General features: G+C 39.2%; 1 protein-coding gene across 4 annotated transcripts in view; it reads right to left on the bottom strand.

The window, feature by feature from the left end:
• LOC136677102 (protein lava lamp-like) overlaps positions 1-19,309 on the bottom strand; it is an 81,502-nt gene that overhangs the window by 40,360 nt on the left and 21,833 nt on the right. For 3 of the 4 annotated variants that reach the window (XM_066654513.1, XM_066654512.1, XM_066654511.1), the window contains exons 7-8: positions 8,441-8,563; positions 1,915-2,145 (exon numbers count right to left, since the gene is read on the bottom strand). In XM_066654513.1, the coding sequence (XP_066510610.1) occupies positions 1,915-2,145; positions 8,441-8,563 (354 nt within the window). The remainder of the gene's footprint in view (positions 1-1,914; positions 2,146-8,440; positions 8,564-19,309) is intronic. The other variant, XM_066654514.1, reaches the window with a different exon arrangement.

The raw sequence follows: 19,309 nt of genomic DNA on the forward strand, positions 1-19,309 counted from the left end.
GCTCAGACCTCAACAACATGGTTAGTGAGAAGCAGACAATTCACACAACTTCTATCTGAACTTCTGATGTGTAGGAAACCATCAGTGGCTATTTATTAATTTATTTATTTTAAACTTAAACGCAAATCTTTCAAAAAGAACGAAAGCTTTAGCAAAGGTGAACTTTAGACACCTTAAATACGGAAAAACTCATAATAGTTGGTTGTAAAGAGGTCTCTGTAATGTAGGTTAAATGACCTCTGCTTTGTTCCTGACACTGAAAAATAAACACATTACTGCCCTTATGATGTATAAATTTAAAGCTTGTTTTAATTATAAATGTAGTGAATAAATGGTGGTCTCTCACTGACTGTGAACATATATTTTGTAATTCCAGTGTAAATAGATTTTCATTCAAAATCATTGGTAATTAACGGCATGTACACATATTGTAGGCTGCATAACTAAAAAATTTGAGTGTGAGTATACAGTAAACTCTGCATTGCAGTGTACCTTACAAAATGGGAAACAAAAAAGGTGCAACAATTTCTCAAGCTCTGTCTCCTCTGCATTATTGCTGAGGCAAGTTGGAATTCTAAACAGCATCAGATTTCATTATACTCTGTCACAAGTGGATAGCATATAATTTCAATGAGGGATGAATAATGCACATCCTTAAAGCCCCTGGGTCCAGAGTGGGGTTAGAAATGATGGGGGAGAAAAGAGCTAATGTGGGTCTGGTTGTTCCATCCTAAGGGCCCCAGTTGAGCTGGTCCAAGGGGAGTCAAGAGTTGAGCAATGGCCCAAACACTTCCTGCGTTTCTCTCCAAATCACCCCAGGAGAAGTCAATATGTGCAGGGCCAGACACACGCTGAGGGCTCAGTGCCCCAGTGTGACTCATACAGATTAGGAGGAGGATGAGTTGAACTGGCTGCTAGTCAGAGGTGAGATGGAGGTGAAATGTTTGACATGAAACAGTTCTCTCCACACAGTAATAGGATAAAGGACATACTTTGAAATTGGAAGGCAGGTCTTGGAGCTGTTTTTTGAGGACTGCAGTAGATCACTTCCAATCTTCTATACCATGCACAAAAGATGAAAAACTATATAAAATTAGAATTTGATCACTGATGTGAGTTTGTCATAGGCTTGAGGCAGTTTAATTAAATAAATCAAATTGATTCAAATCATTAGGTGCCTAGAAACTCTCCATAGATTGCAATGATTACAATTCACGCTGATTATAACCCTACCTTGGTCTGACTCAATTTTCTAATGGCTGGCTGTCATTGCTAGGTTACGGGCGATTAAGAAAAAGTAATAATTAGAGAGATTCAGGAATAACTTTATGAACAGACATTGGCACTAGGAAAATGCCTCTCAACCAATCACATCACATGGTCAGAAGTGTGGGACAATACTTTAGGTTAATAATTTAGTTTCTATGAAATATTTCAAAAGTGCACTTTAGAGTAAACAACAGAGTATCACTATACTGATAATAATATGAAATGTATTTATAAAAGCTGTGTGTTAGTGAAGAGAGTCTTTTAATGGCATTCCAAGCACCTGCCTTGTTAGCATGTACAATAGACTCCTTGCTAACCGACTACAATTATACCTCAGTTACTGGTAGATGAGCAGGTTAATTACATGCTTGGTTAACAAGCTTCAACATCAGGAGCTGCATTTCAGTGTTTTGCATTCTTTCCTGTGTTCTTCCGCCATGCACATTCCACTGACTGGATTCTAAAGCCCTCATGCAGGCTAATTGTCAAGTACAAATGTATCAGTTTCCAAAACATGTACAACCTCTGTGTCACCACTAGCACCTGAAACATCCCAAAGCTTTGAGTTAACAATGGGAGTGCCATTGATGGATGTTCTTGCTGTCAAAAGGGACAGGGAGGGCCGGAGGGAGGCGATCTGCTTACCCAGGGTGCCGAGGGTATGATGAGAGACAGGGTCAAGAGGTCTAGGCAGCAGCGGTCCAGCTCTGTAAGGCAGAGGCCGGCCTGGTTCAGCAGCCGACCGTAGACAACTGCAGGAGCTGAGGGTGCCGTGACTTGCTGGGGATCTTGATGAGGGGCGAGGATGAAGCAGAGGGTCTGCCTCATTCCGTGCAGGTGTTTGAACAGCTGGCTGAGCCGGGACTCCAGAGCACTCTGCAGGAAACAGAAGAGGTAGAAAGCAACTGTCAACAGCCATCAAAGTGCAAAGGCTGGACGCAGGTGACTGGTAAAAAGAGGCTGCAGGGGCCTTGCACCTGTCTGGCACACACTGGTTAAGCTGGTCTGAGCTTGTAGAACGTTACTCAGAGCCGTCAACAGAATAGGGGGCCACTGTTTGTGGAATGCCACAAAGTAGCTCAAGGTGACAGGAAAAAAAAAAAAACAAAGTCAAATTGAGTCCAAAGAGCAGCCATAAGCACTGCACATTGTGAGAACACTATGTTATGGCAGGTTTATCCATTTAGTGCAAACATGAAAATCACGGGGATGTTGTTTGAAATCAGTTCAGAAAAATTGGGATTTTTTGCAAATGCAATAATCTGTGTATTAATTCTCTCAAAGCTTTTATTTAACTGACAAATATACAAAGAAATGATAACAACCTGATGATATTTCATAAATATTAAACATTTTGAATTGGAAACACTAAAACTCACTCCAAAAATTTGACACAGGGGCCAAATATAGGGAAACGTTTATAGAGTATTCAAGATACTGTTTCCAAACAGTTCCCTATGAGTAGGAGAATATAAAAGTTATAAAAGTAGCATCCTTTAAATGCTTAGTCTTAGCTGAATGTTTTGTGCCAAACTTCATTAGATAGTAAATATCAAAAGGCTGTTTAAGAACGTAAGGCAGGGTAAGTTTAAACACGGACTACCTTTCATATAAATATTTGTATGAAACATATAAATACTTTTCAGGAAATCCAGACACATTTCTGTCCACGTATGCAAAGCCCAGAAACCTCATTTGAATGGCAATATTGGTATGGTAAATACAGCCACATGGATTCTGAGGCATTTTGGAAACTTACCTTAAACTAACCAACTGACCTTTACATTGTCTGAAGCTGCATCAAGGAATGCAACCTGAAACACTAAAATATAAAGAGAAAGAACTATTATTAACTATTATTAATTTAAACTATTATTATTATTTTAATGAAAAATGGATGTTCAGTTCTCTGTGCCAAAGACAAAAGGGACAATCCAGATGGGGTACATCAGTGCCCAATGCATGGGTGATGTGCCAAGGTACCATTGATACCATTGACAAGTGTTGTATGAGTCAAGAATGGGTGAAAATTCCACTTGCAATACTTTAGTATCCTCAGTTGCCAAAATGATAACAGTGAAATTAACAGCATCGTAATAGGTAGTGTTTCTGACACAAAGCTTAAGGGCTCAGGGTTCAATCTCTGCCTTGGCTCACTGTCTGTAAGGAGCTTGGCATGTTCTCCCTGTGTCTGTGTAGGTCTCCTCCTGGTGTTCCCTTTACTTCCAACAATCCAAAAAGGTGAATTGGTTGTATGAAAGTGTCCATATGTGCGTGTTTGAGAGTCACTGGGCGAATGCGATGCTCTGTGATGGACTGGTGCCCCATCCATTGTGTGTTCGTGCATTGTGCCCAACTGATTCCAGGTAGGCACTGGACACATTGCAACCCAGAAGAGGATAAAGCAGTTAGAGAAAATCAACGTTGCCAAATAGTGGGTAACGCCTCAGTTCAGAGTGTGTTGCAAGTATCAGATTGAGAATTTTTATATTTACAATCAAGTTGGTCAGTTTTGAAACCTTTGAAATCTTTTTTTTTAGTAATTTGGTCAGTTTTAAAAAAAAAAAAAAAAGTTTTTTTCTGAAATGATATTTGTACATGAAAATGTACCTGGGATTTATAGATATCATTACATGATGGTAAGAACGATTATTGCATTTTGGAGGCTATGGGCCAGTTTGGGTCCAATTTTAATGCAGTATTTTTGTTTTCAAATTAATTTTGAATTAGAAAGCTTTTAGTGTCTGACAGGACCTTCTGGCTATAGTTGTGTTTGGGCCAAAACTTCAGGCCTGATTAAAGCTCAGCCATATGTACAGGCTGAGATATGTTGAAGAAGCTTTATTTAATAGTTTATATGGAGCAATTTCTCAGTCTCTAAAGTCAGCTGCACCTTTTCAGCTGTTCTCCTGGTGCAAACCACTTCGGTGTTGATTTGTTCCACAGTTCTTCTCCTGCTCCCAGTTGGCAGGCTTGCAAAAAGCCCCTTCATAAAACAACAGCGGTCTTGCCCCTTGACCACACTGTCAGTGCCAGGAGACTACACCTCATATGCTCTCCATTACAGTGGACTTATGACCAATTTGTAACGTGGGCAGGCAAAGGGCTTGATTTAGTGGGCACACATGGTGCTCCGGCATGGCTGGAATAGGTTTAAGTGTGAAATTACACCAGATGACATAGCTTACCTCTCTACGCTCAGCATATCTAACTGCCTTCTAAATGCTAACAGCTTTAAGCCTGAATGTGGGAGCCAGTGCAGAGGAAAAGGTAGGCCTAAAATACAATTGGTTATGGTTGGGAAAAGCTGTAAGAGGATTTACAGCAGGATATAGGAAAGCTAAATATTATGCTCTAATCTGCCACCTAAACCAGACAATGTCTACATCCAACACATGAGTGATAAACATAATTCAACTTCTCACCCCTTCTCATGTTCCACACATGGACTTGCATAGAACTCCACTGCTATTGAGCCCGTCCAACATTCCAGAGACGTGATGGAACGTGACAACATTGCTGAGAGACACTGTTCAGTACGGCTCTGAATGAACAATGCTGGCATATCTCTAAAGCTTACACTCTGTTTAGTTAATCCTGACCAGAAAAAAGTGTATTATCTGAGCTGAAATTCAAAGGGTATAAAGAATCCAGAGTTATTGGCAATATCCTCACTTCCCAGCTTTCCACACAGTAGCAGAGGCTGAGCTTGGCATGACAACAGTGAGGGGGAGGAGGAAGAAGAGCATGTAGCTTAGAGAGGTGAGATCAAATCCATCCATCTCTACAGCTTCTCGCCAGCAGTTCTGAGAGAGACACAACAGCATATGGCGGCTTCAGCCATGTAGGTGAAGGGTGAGGTGTGTGTGAGTGTGAGGCGAGGAGGAAGAGAGAGAGAGAGAGAAAGAGAAAGAGAGCGAGAGAGAGAGAGATGGGAGAGTCATTATGGAGCTCAGGCCTGTCCATCCACATGTGTTTCCCATCTGTCGTTCCACACACACTCATCCTTGTCTGCGTTCCACTCTCTAGATCTCTCTCTGCAAACAGGATCAAAAAGCTCACCTGAACAAATCATGTCAGTTCATTGCTTAAAGAGAAAATACTGAACTGTCCAAAATCCACTGAGGGCCAATGGACAACAAAGAAAAACCATTGACAAACAAAATAAGAAAAAAAAATATGGAGAAAAACAAAGATGGAAGGAAAACAGGGATTGAAGGAAGTAACAAACAAATGAAAGAAATAAAGAAAAACAAACAAAGACAGAAAAACAGAAATTTTAAATGAATGAAAGAATAAAGGAATGAATAAATGGTACAAGAAAGATAACCTAAACATTGAAGAAGAAAACAGAGTAAAAAGCAAAAGAAAGAAATGGAAGAAGGAAGAAAAGATGAATGGAAAGAAAATATAAAAACAGAAAAACTGAAATTATTAAAAGAATTAAAGAGTAAAATAATACGTCTAAAACTGATATATATATATATATATATATATATATATATATATATAAAGAATGAACGAAATAAGGAAGAAGGCAAAAAATATATCTTTTGTCTTCAGGGCACTTAGTTAATACGGAACTCTGAACTAAATGAAAGACTGCACTCAAATGAATCTTCTGTAAATGGAGCTAAGACAACGGCATCAATTACATTTACAAATCACTTTAATAATAATGAGCGGCCGTTAAGTGCTTTAACAGAATGAACAGAATGTTCTACAAATGCAGTTGAAGGGAATTAGGATGGATCAGATCAGTTAAGTGCCAGATGCGTGCTATCTATTATTTGAAAACCATTTCAAATGAGTTAACCCAAAACCGAGTCAAACGGCGGCAGCCTCTTCTGCCTTTTAATGACTTTAACATTGCACCATATGAGGCCTCATTATACACCAATGTCATTAGAGGTGTGGAGGTGCTGCTGAAAATCCCCCGTGTTACCCCCTCCCAGTCTGACTTGAATTAAACTCCCTAAGTGTTAAAGCATATTTTAACCTCAAATCAAGCAAAGTGAAAATACTACAGTGATTGGACCACTCCTCAAGCTCGGTTTGAGGTCTAATTTTCATGTCCACGGCAAGAGAGGCCCCATTAGGAAATCACATTTCTGCAATGTTCATTGGAAATAATGCACTCTCATTTTTAGAGTGTAAACTCCTTGGTGCACTATTGTGAGGCTACAGGCCTGCTGTCTATTATATGTGGAATTCTATTGTCAGATGTTCAAACTGCGAGTGTGCAGCTGGGCTGCAATTCTCCAGGGAAGCTGGTCAAAGGAAAATCCACTTTAAATTCAAATTGCTTCATGACATTCCCTGTTGTTATTTCGTCCACTGTGGAGAATGGGTGGGTGTCGAAATGGGAAAGAACCTGAGAGCGATTTAGGGTGAAATCTCTCGTGAAGCTCTACAAACACAGGCGAGAGGGCAAGGACAAACCACTTGAACAACACCTTGAGCCGAACATCCAGATTTGCAGAAAATATCTTCATACCATTTCCACAGCACTGAATGGCATACTATTTCCCTGTCCAATTACATAGAAGTGTCTCTATTTTAACATTCTTAGAGTATTTCAGTGACAAATGGCAACCTACATCGAGAACTCATAGGGCACTTCAGAAAACCCACACATTAACATGTGTATGATTTGTTATATATTTGAAGGGTATTATACAGAAAGGCAATTTTTAAAGGAGACACAGATGGTCTGTGAAAAAAGTTGACCTTCAGCAAATATAAGGAGCATCTCTTTCCATTTTCAGAGTTTACTATGTAATGGGCTTCTCCCTTTAACTCCATCTGTGAAGTCCATGGGACTAATGATATTCTACGACCTTCTACGTCTTTATAAATATTTCAGATGTGTGAAACATCTACAATATCTCTGGAGAAGTCAAGTGAGTAAACGTAATGCCTTACAGCACACCAGTATGTGTGTCTTTTAGAAATGCAAGCATGTTAGAGTCAGCCACCCCCCCCCCCTTTCAAATCTACTAGCTTTGTGCTTCATCCACAAGGCATTGCATTCCCTTGCAATTTTGGCAGCCTTCTAGATTGCTGCAAGATGATTCAAGTTACTGACTGCCTCAAGCCTTTTAACCAAGAGTAAAGTGCTTTGAGGTGGGCCCCAAGAGACCCAAAGAGAAATCAAGCCTGCCGTATGCCACCGCATTTTCAACAAGAACATGCTCAATTCTGGTGGGAGCACAGCAGGCAGTGTTTTCTTTGTGAACGAGATTACAAATTATAGTTTCAATACTATAACAGCCACCCGAGGACAACTGCAACTACAGCCAAATTGATATACAGACAATAAAATTACTATTGAGCAACAGAAAATGTTACACTCTATTACAGGAATAAATCAAGAAGAAGGAATAAAAACATTGATTATTAACAATATTTAAAGCATTCAACTTGCTATATGTGCAAATTTTATATACCTTCGACATTTGAAAATCTGCAGAAAGCTGATCTCTTGATGGATGGAAATTGTAAGGGGAACATACGCAACAGAAGAAAAATTTGGCAGTATATTTACCTGACGATTTTGTGCAAAATCATGTTAAATGTATTTTTTATTGTTTTTCTTGATGCTGAAAATGAATAACTTAATCTGACCGAATCTTAAATGAATAAAAAGTGGTCTCTGACTTTTTCATAGTCTTGATATTTCCATTTTATGAAACATATATGGGTTTATAGATGAAAATATAGTGTTTATAACTATCAGATAAATATATTGCAGCATGAATACGTCATGAAGAGGGCAAAACTGCTAGGCCTTGTTCTCCTTCACATCCATCGCTTTGTTTTGAACTAATGGGAGCAAGTATGGAATCTACTGGGAGTTAAATTGATCTGTCTTGCAGATGTCTCAGCTTAGTAATATCAAACAAAAGGAATGGTCACTATGTGAAAAACTTGCATCCAGGAAAGGAAATAAGAGCATATAGAATTCAGACTGGAGAAAGAAGCTAGGGTTAGATAAGACCGCAGAGGATGGCCTCAGTAAATAAAACAGACACGTTATTTTTGCTCTTTGCTCCACCCCCCAAAAAATAAATTGACTGTCATCACACTGGGGGTGCAGATGAAGGTCGCGTAGATAACTCCTTGACAAACAAAACATATTACCTGGGGGGCTTTGAATTAATTGACTTACCACTTGCTGAAGGTTTAGGTTGTTTGTCTTGCCATAGCAAAGATCCAGCAGGGTAGTGGGCTGCTTGGTCAGTTTTGACCCGTTCAGCAGCCAGGGCATGGCCAGGTCCTCCACTGCCGTCACCTAGAAACACACCAAAAGCTGATTAGCTTCACTCTTCCACCCTTGGTATCTGTCCAGCATTCGTTTTTTTTTTTTTGGTCTTCTTTCTACATTGTGACATCAAAGGAACAGGATTAATGGGACAATGCCCAAAGATGAAAGCTTCTTTACCTTCAATATAGAGGTGCACTTCAAAGGGCAATGCAACACTTTCTGAATAGAGCTTTAACACAGAAACAGGGAATATGAAAGCAAACGCACAATCTGAGGCCACGGCCAAGTGATAAATACAGGATCACCATTCCATCTTACATCTGCTTTCTAAGATCAATAGCAAATAAGGCATTACCAAAATTGGTTGTGAATCAGATTTCCAAAAATGTGCCAGGAATGCTACAAACAAACATGTGTTGATGAAACCACACTTATGTTTAATGCAAGAAAGTTACTGATATACTGAGAGAATAAAGAGAGCAGTTGCAAAGGAGAGAGAGAGAGAGAGAGAGAGAGAGAGAGAGAGAGAGAGAGAGAGAGAGAGAGAGAGAGAGAATAAAGATAGCAATTGAGAAAGAGAGACAAAGACAGCAGGAAAGGGGAGATAGATAGAGAGCGACAGAGAGAGAGAGAGAGAGAGAGAGAGAGAAAACACTAAATGAACTTGAAAGCTTGACAGTATTCCTTTGGGGGGAATATGCATATCTAATATTGAACCTGCTCCCTGCATGCCCTCTGCTGACCTCTGCTTATGTTGAGGATCAGGAAGGAAAACAGGCTATAAGCCCTGACATTTTCAACACTGATCACAATGAAGATTCTCAACATTTCGATAACCTTCTTCCACATTGTGATAACCTTCTTCTGAGGCAGTTTGTTAGCAATACAAAATCAGCAGTTAAGGCATCCGGAATGGTGCTTGTGCACTGTGTACAAACAAAAATCCATTAAAATTGAATGAAACTCAATATTAGTGAGTAATTCAAACAGAACCCAGGTCTGACCTGTGAACAGTGTACATCTAATTTGAGTGTAATAAATAAACGCCTGCTTGTCACTGCTGTAAATAAACAGAATTCATTTGCATTTACTAAAAAACAATATTCATTATAAATATCAGACCCAAAACTTTTTGTATGTACATTGCTGTGCAGAAGTCTGAGGCACCTAAGATAATTACATATATATATTTAAACTAATGCCTTCTCAGTAAGCATGGTGCTTGTATAAAGTTATATATAGTCAAAGTTAATAAAAAAAATAATAATATAAAACAAATAAAAAATATAATGTAGTAGGTGTGAGTGAGTTTGAAGAAAAATGTTTTGTCCAGATTATCCTTGATTTGCATGAATTTGTTAAATCAACAGCACACATTATTTAAAATCATTATTTATTAACCGCTAAAACTAGGTATTGGATGATAACCTCAAATAATACGGACTGCCACGAGGAGAGATTTGGAAAAATATCACACTCAATGTTATTTGGTTTTATTCTAATGTTGGGCATCATTTGTTGTTTGTTTGTTTGTTTGTTTAGCAAATAAACAATTACTGCTGAGCTTTTTAAATCTCATAATCTCTTGAGCCTAAAACTATTACACTGTATTGTATGTAGCTCATGTGTAACAACAGTAGCCACTCATGGCTACGGGCATTGGCATCACTGGTCAAATTACATGTTGATTTCTTATGTAAAAAAAAGACATTAAAATTCTACAAAACAATTAACAATAACAAATAAAATGTAACATTCAAATGCCAAAAATGAGCACACATTACCTGGCACAATTCATTCATTCATTTTCTGTAACCGCTTATCCAATTCAGGGTGGCGGTGGGTCCAGAGCCTACCTGGAAACACTGGGCGCAAGGCGGGAATACACCCTGGAGGGGGCGCCAGTCCTTCCTGGCACAATTTTTTTTATTAAATTTCAAACTAATAAAATAACACAAGCCACATCAAATCATCCAGCAGGAAAATCATATTAACCACCTAGCAACACCTTAGCAACCAACAGAAATACCATATCAACTACATAACAGTTTTGTCAACAAGGTGGTGTATCTTAGCAGCTTTCTAGGAAACCACTAGCAACCACCTGAAATACCAAACCTGCTTAGCAACACCCTAGCAACCACCACTTATACCACAGCAAACATCTTGGAACATCAGAGCAATCACTTAATAACATCATTGCAACCACAGGAAAAATACAAAATAGTGTAGTGATATCAGTATCAAATGGTACACAACGTTCAAGTGTCAGTAAAGAAAAAGTGATTTCTCACATTTTTATTTACCACTCTATCACATGATGGCTCCATTTGCAGTAAACAGTAAATATAAGCTTTTCAGGCAACATTGCTCAGTCTGTTTTTAATCTTTAGGTCGGGAAAACAATCTCCTTGGCCGTTGGCTTCGGAATGAGCAGAAAAACATTTGGTGAAGTGCAGTGTACGCTGATGATGCCTGAGGCAAGTACATTCTTCTGCAGCACGCTAGAGCAGAATTAATCAGACAGTTAGAGATATTGTCTTGCCAGAGACACAGCAGCTGCAAAACACTGATCTCAGTATTTCTGGACAAATCTGTGTCCACACACCTGTGAGACTCTATAGCAATACTACTTTATTCCTATAGTGTTTTTACTTTTAGTGTTCTTCACTTGAACACTGTATTCTCTTAAAAAATGTTAATATCATTAGAGAGCGCTTATATTATGTCAAGTAATAGGGAGAATAGAGCTTTGTCATGTATACTTCTGGCTCAGCACTGCAGAAACTACACTAAGTAACTTTTGGGGGAGGGTAGGATTTTTCAACATTTGGCTAAGACATTGTCTGTTATGTAGAGACAGTTCAATGGACTGTTGGATAACATGCATGGTATATGGGCAGGTGTTGAAAAAGCAGCTTTCTGGCAGCTGTAAATTATTTATGCTAAACATGACAATTTTCCTGTTCTCTTCGTGTCTGTGTGGGTTTCCTCCGGGATCTCCGGTTTCCTCCCACAGTCCAAAAACACACATTGGTAGGTCAATTAACAACTCAAGGAGTGTCCCTAGGTGTCAATGTGTGAGTGTGTGTCACGCTGCGAAGGACTGGTGCCCCCTCAAGGGTGTGTTCCCACCTTGTGCCCAGTGATTCCGGGTAGACTTTGGACCCACTGCGACCCTGAACTGGATAAGCAGTTACAGAAAATGAATGACAACTTTCCCTTGACTGTTCAGCCGCTTTGCTGGATCTATGAAATTTGTATCTGTATATGAAAAACTTGAAATGTGTAATTGGAAATTATGAAATGGTGCTATGACAATTTGATAAATGTTATCACCTTAATTATTAAATTAATGTTTTAATTTTGACAAATCTAGTTACCATTGATAAATATTTAAACTAGTCGTTTTTCAATGTTTTTTTTATTTTATATGATCAGATCTTTTTCTTTTACAGATGTATGCTCTGCAAAGCTAAAACGTTTGGACATTAATGAGTTGAACCACTGAATTTTACAGAAAATAAAAAGATGAGCAAACATCTGTTTTATGTTAATGAAAGTATTGTTTTTAGGGATGTCCTGATCCGATCTCAAAGCTCAGTCTTAAATTCAATCCTCCGTTTCCTCTAGGTGGCAAGCTCACACTCCCTCCCACCCTCCGGTATTTGGACACTAAAAGCAGTGTTATGTTTTGGACCCATATGGGACATGTTTAATCCCGTATTTTTGAGGTGAGACTTTTAAGACCATTATTTGTTTGAGATACGCTTCTCTCCCTTAACCGAAAGGGAGGGGCAGATACTCCGGGGCTCCTAAACAGAGAATGTGCTTGTCATTAGTCGTCACTTTTATTAAGCCAATCAGCAGCCAGAGTTAGCTGCACATCACTTAGTGTTGCTTCCAATGGAGTCACAGTCCCACCGACAGGGGTTTATGGTGCGGCTGCGCTGAGAGAATCAGGTCAGTGCTGAAAAAACATAACTTATTTTAGCAGTGTCTTGAAGAAACTACATTTAATTTCTCCCTCAACAGACATGATGACAATAAAGCTGACTGACATTTAGAATCAAAGTAATTTTTATACATAAAAAATAACAATTGATTTCAAGATTTTAAAATAATATTTAATTATTTATATGAGTTGTTTGTGAAGACACCATTTGTTTACTTTGTTATAAAAAAGCAGCATCTTGGATGCAAGCCATTTCTTTCTTAATGTGAGATATTCAGTGTCAAGCAGATACACTGGGCTGATTTTAATAACAGTAATGTACTTTAAGTGTGCACTGTGTAACAGTTCTATGTAGGAAAATCTAAGTATCAAATCGGGACTCAGTATTAGCAGATACACAATATTAAGACACTCGGATCAGGATAAAAAACTTGATCTGGAAATCCCTAATCATTTTCTTGTTTCACTGAAAAATAGCACATTTCAAAACAAGGCAAGATGTCTCCAAGCTCTTTGTGGATAGTGTATATGCAATGCTCAATCACACACACACACACAAATTTATATTTATAATAATAGCCTCCCAATGAGTAATAAACTGTTATCTACACCATCTCAATAACATCATAAAATATACATATATATGCACATTATACTTGCAGGCAAATATCAACCTGAATTGAACTGTCTAGTTGTACTTGCAAAGCAGTCCTTGTTTGTGGAGATATGGAAAAACTGTTTGAGTGTAAAAATGCAAACATAACCTGGAGCGTGCCAAATCCCCAGAGGAGGCTAGTAGCTGTCTGTATGCTAAGCTCAACACTTACGCACAGTTGGCCTTCATAGTAAACAACTCTTCCTCCACTACGCACAGCTAGTCTGTCAGGACCGCAGATCTACATACCAGGAATTTTTTAAACACAAACCACACACAAACAGTCTGTTCCCACCAGTAAACAAGCTGCCCAAAGACTACAGCTCTTCTGTGAGGCATTAGGTGAATGATATTAAGGTAATCACTCCAAGCACCATACTTACCAGGTACAAATCAATGGAGCACTGTTTGATCAATGCCTCCAGCGTGCTTCTGAAAAGTCTCTTTTAAAAGATTCAAAGATTATATATTTTTGAGATTAATGAGATTAAAATCACATTTAAAAAAATCCTTAGAAATCAAATGCTTAATTGAGATTATTTACGTTTTGAGAGCATTTACTTGATTGAACAAACCATAGCTGTGGGAGATTTTTGAAAGCAGCATCCATTTTCTGAAAGAGAAAACCGGCTTAGACACAGAGTTCCTAATATGGACATGGCTAAACCATTGACCTCTGATGTTGTGCCATGTACTAACTAGCAACTCATCACAGAATGAAGCACAGCAGTGATGATTTAGGCAAGCAGTTCGTGAAATAATACGCTGATGGCTAAAAAAATACATTATTTGTGTGCTACGTTAGCCTCTAGCCTCACAGCATATTTGGCCAGCATGGTTTGGATGATTGCAAACATTTAGGAAAAATATTTTATTGAACTGAATTACATCAACATTATGCCAATATGCCATATGCTACAACAATTTAACTGATGGTAAAAGACTTAAAGTACGCTAGCTTTGCTTTGGTTCACAAACAATGAGAAACTAAAGAAGCTCATCTCTCCAGCTCAGGTATACGCACTCGGCAGGTGGCCTCAGACACATAGCATGGGCAGTGGAGCGTTTTGGGAATGAAGGCCGCCATTCCCCTGCGTCCGTGTGGCTATGCCAAGCTCACCATCTGGTGCATTCCTCTGATCCGTGCGGGATGCTTGCTCATGGCTGGGGGAGACAGCCCTTTTCCAGGCCCTCTCCAGGCTCCAGGGCAGCCATCAAATTTTCAATCAGCCTTCACAGAGATGGCAGCCCCACTGGCCACCTTTGAGGCCACCTGGCCACTGCTGTCACAGAGATTGCGCATTAGCATAAAGCCAGCAGAGTGGTCAAAGGCAGATAAAGTTAAAAAAAAAAAAAAAAAAAACCTTTAAAACAAAGGGGATGAGGAGGTAGTGCCCAACGGTTCTGTTTGTCATGAGAGGTATTTATCAAGTACAGTGAGGGAGTTGAGGGAATATTGTCTCTACAGGACTACATCCATGGCAGTATCTTGTAAAAAGACAAATACAAGGAAAGGTGAAAGGACAGGTGAAAAGACACTCTGGCCTGGGGGTTAGTATGATTAGTATCATTATATTCATCATTCATTCATTCATTATCTGTAACCGCTTATCCAGTTCAGGGTTGCGGTGGGTCCAGAGCCTACCTGGAATCATTGGGCGCAAGGCGGGAATACACCCTGGAGGGGGCGCCAGTCCTTCATAGGGCAACGCAGACACACACACACACACACACACACACACACACACACACACACACCTATGGACACTTTTGAGTTGCCAATCCACCTACCAACGTGTGTTTTTTGGACTGTGGGAGGAAAACCGAGCACCCGGAGGAAACCCACGCGGTTATATTCATCATTGTTATTTTAAATTACACCAGAAAAACATGATATAGGTTTCATTACACAAATCCATTTTCATTACAACAACAGTGTAATTAATCTACATTCCATGTGGCTCCTAAGAGCTAAGATCTTATACTCTAGTTTTAACAACTAACTAGATTTAATGTAGTACTGTAGGCCAATAAGAAAAACAAAACAATCTCTTTAATATTTTTGACTATTTTTTTTTATATGTGGCGCTACTGGGGTATTTTTGTCTTTCTGAGCCTATCAAATCTGAGGGAAGACACACATTATAAAGGCTACAGACTGATTTAGTACATCTATTTGGATGGACTTTTCAAATAAACATACCTAGTTAACAATTAAACAATTAATTACTCTCCATGTTTTACGGCTAGCATCAACAGCCTTGGTTCTGCACATTAGACATTAATTTAGTTTACTTGCCAATCAAAAAATTTACTTAAAATTTGATTTATTATTCTGCAAAACACATAAATTAAACTGAATTGCCCCACACTTTAGTTACCAGCAGTGATGTCAGTGACTTCAAGATTTAACAAACAGCCTGAAAAAAAAAGTTGAAAAAAATCCAGGACATGCCCACCAAGCTACAGTGTTTGCATAGGAATTTTCCATCTAAAATCCTTTTTATTAGAGCAGGTGGGTCCACACAGCAACACCCAAGTCTGTGCTTCAGCTGCAAGCTGCAAAAGCATTCAAATTTAATGCACCCACATTTCGAAAGCCAACCATAAATAATGAATGCATTATGAGAGCCCCTGTCCTACTCATTGTATCAGTTGTGTGGATGCAAGACGAGAGAAGCTACTGCCTGCACTGAGACTCTCTATTTTAAATATGATCTATTCACCCTGCATACTTGTACATTTAATATTAGCATATTGACATAATTTAGCATCAAATAACCTTCTTAAACAAGACTGTAACTCTATGCCTTAGCAAAGATTTACTTCTTGATTATATATATTTATTTTATCCTAATATTCCTCCCAATATTTAGTCATGAACAATTCCACCATGATAGCTAGTAATCTGCCAATTAAACTTACAATCCCACGGACCTAGGAGGGTAAATGGAAGCACATAGTCACTCCAAGACACCACATCTTTTCAAACAGTTGCTAACACAATGCCACCGGACAGCTCAGTGCACTGGCGGAAAACAATGGCCCAGATCTGCCTGCTGAGCCTGACGATGCCCACGCTGGCTGGCACTGTGCATTTGTGATGAGGGGAGGAGGTGGTCATCTTGAAGAATCACTGGGGATCATATCAGCTTTAGCACCATCTATCAATTTAGTCTATCAGTACAGTCCGCTTCACTCAGTACACAGAGCTACTTTAACATGCACTTTATTAATTACTAATTTAGAGGCCAGCCTCAAATATATACTGTCCAGATTTATTAGGATCTGGTCAATTGTATTTTGAGAATTAGTTTGTACAAACTAACATCTGACCAGATGACCATTAGTGGCGTTTTGCCTTTGGACAACAAATATTACAAACCCACTCATTTTGCAACCTGTGGAAGGACTGGAAAATCTTAAACTTCAAAGCAGGCAAAAGACTGAAACAGAAACCTATCTCCTTTGTTTGCTCATAAGGAAGGCCGACCGCCCTTCACCCGCCGGAGAGGCAGCTTGGCAGAGGAAGATGAGTGACCTCTCAAGCTCTACGGCAAATTGGGTTTGATATACGCCCCTGACATTCCTTAAACTAATAACTGGCCCTGGCCTGCCCCGTAATTACAGTGATCCATGTGTCGGCTGTGGACTCTGAGCAGCAGCACACAGTAGATTCTGCTCAGCTCAATCCCAAGCTCGCTCGCTCGCTCTCTTTCTCTCTCTCTCTCTCTCTCTCTCTCCTGACAAAGGGCTTCTGCAGATGCTCAGTGCCAGTGATCCATCCAGATGGCCAGCGGCCATGGGGGTCATCGTCTTATCACAAGAGCACACTTCTTCAACATAAACACGTGATACCTCTAATTCTCAGGCTGTGTATGTAAATATGTTTAAGCTCTTTTCACACTAGGACTCCCAGATATGAACAGAATGCTAGTGCAGTAAAGGCTGTACCTTAGCCTATGTGTTATTGTTTCATTTTTATTGTTAAGCTTAAAAAAATGTATTGTAGGCTTTTGGTATAAGCTGCAAGTACTGTGATAATTATCAAACAATATACTGTGCAGCCCTATTTCACACCTTACCTAACCTCAGCTGGTTTTTCAGAACATCAAAGCATTGCCAAACAGTTCCTTAGTACTGGATGAAGAAAAAGCCCTGGGGTGGAGTGAGGATTTGCATGGAGGTTATGGTAGCAGATGATACTTCTTGGCTAATTAAGACTGAAAGTCCAAAGGCAATAGCTGCGGTTGTCCTCAGACTCATTCCAAGTCACAGAGACATAAATTTGCCACCAACATTAAGATCACAGACTTGATAGGCTATGCTTGGAATGTGCTCTCTTCCCTCGTCATCAATGAAGTCGTTTGTTGTTGCAGATGAAGTCTCAAGTGGCACGAACATGCTTCTCCGAGTCAGATAATGGCTCGCAGTCAATAAAGCCATCAGCCCCAAAAGATCACACCACACTGTGCAATACAACCTCCAATTTCACTCTACGGTAAGCAGCGAAGATCAGAATACCAAAATGGTCAAAGAAACTCATCTTATTCTACAAGCTTAAAAAGTAAATATTAGACCATACCCAGTCAGGAAAAGGGTACTCTTAAAGTGTCAACAGTGCAAAGAGTACCCTTATGGTTAAAAGACTCAAATACAGGGCTAGACAATATGGCCAAAATTGATATCACATTATACTTCTTACATTTGGTCGATACGGTATAATTCCAAGATTGATATGAACACTATAAAATCCACTGAAAAACTTCCAAAACAAGAAACATGGCATCACCATCAAACATAAACTTATTGACTTTGTCAATATTCATTCATTCATTCATTCATTATCTGAAGCCACTTATCCAGTTCAGGGTTGCGGTGGGTCCGGAGCCTACCCGGAATCACTGGGCGCAAGGCGGGAACACACCCTGGAGGGGGTGCCAGTCCTTCACAGAGACACACTCACACCTACGGACACGTCGCAAATCCCCCTACCAACATGTGTTTTTGGACGGTGACAGGAAACCGGAGCACCAGGAGAAAATCCACACGGACACGGCGAGAACACATCAAACTCCCCACAGACAGTCACCTGGAGCGGGACTCGAACCCACAACCTCCAGGTCCCTGGAGCTGTGTGACTTTGTCAATATTAATATTTTGAAATTAAATTTTAAATTAAGTGCACAGAACTGACGACAGCACCCTGTAATGAAAGTCAATCAATAATAGATATTGTAAATAATGTATATTAAAATATTGAAACTGTGTTTAATATTCATATCATTATTAAAGCATTCTATATTGTGATATATATATATATTGATACTGAATTATTGTCCAGTAATTGCATTTTTCTACCTTTTAAAATCCTAAACTCAATACATAATAAGCAAAAAATAAAAAGTGCATGGAACCAATACAACTTTAAAAAATTTTTAAATAAATAAAAAATAAAAGCTGATAAAGACATTCAGCAAACTCTTAAAAAGCTGACTGAACTGTTCACATGTTATGAAACGACAAAGAAGAAAACAAAGAAAGAAACTACAAATTGATGGACAGTGTAGACAAGTACATTTACAAAGAACCAATGAGTGCACACTGTGAGATATGTTTTCATATTTTACACTACAGCAGGCAATGAGGATCATAATACCAAAACACTCAAGAAACCTCATGTCGTCTGAGTTCTTCTGATGCACATCAGGGTCTTGCAGAGGCAGTGTGTGAGTGTAATGATGTGGAACGTTAATATGATGGAATCCAGATGCAGGACAGATGAGAATCCCAGCCATGGCCCTCGCACCAAATATGGCCTCACACACACACACACTTATATGAAACACGTCTGTCTCCCAGACTCAAGGCCAGGCCTACAGACTGCTCTTGTTAAGAAACTTATAATGCCTTTACTCCCTTCTGATAAATACAAAACCATCAGGAATTGGTCTGTTGAAAAGAGGAGGCAGAAAGCAAGACTGTTGCAATACCATTATTTTTCCCTACACGGATTAACATCAAGTAAATAAATGAAAACACAGTAAAACATCACTGGTCAGCAGTGATAGTGAAATTTTAGCCAATATAATTTTCCCTGATCCCAAGTAAAGTGCATCAGCCAAAACATGTTCAATGTCCAAAGCTTTCCTTTTTAATTCTA

Source organism: Hoplias malabaricus, chromosome X2 (assembly GCF_029633855.1).
Source record: "Hoplias malabaricus isolate fHopMal1 chromosome X2, fHopMal1.hap1, whole genome shotgun sequence".
In the NCBI taxonomy this organism is placed as follows: Eukaryota; Metazoa; Chordata; class Actinopteri; order Characiformes; family Erythrinidae; genus Hoplias; species Hoplias malabaricus.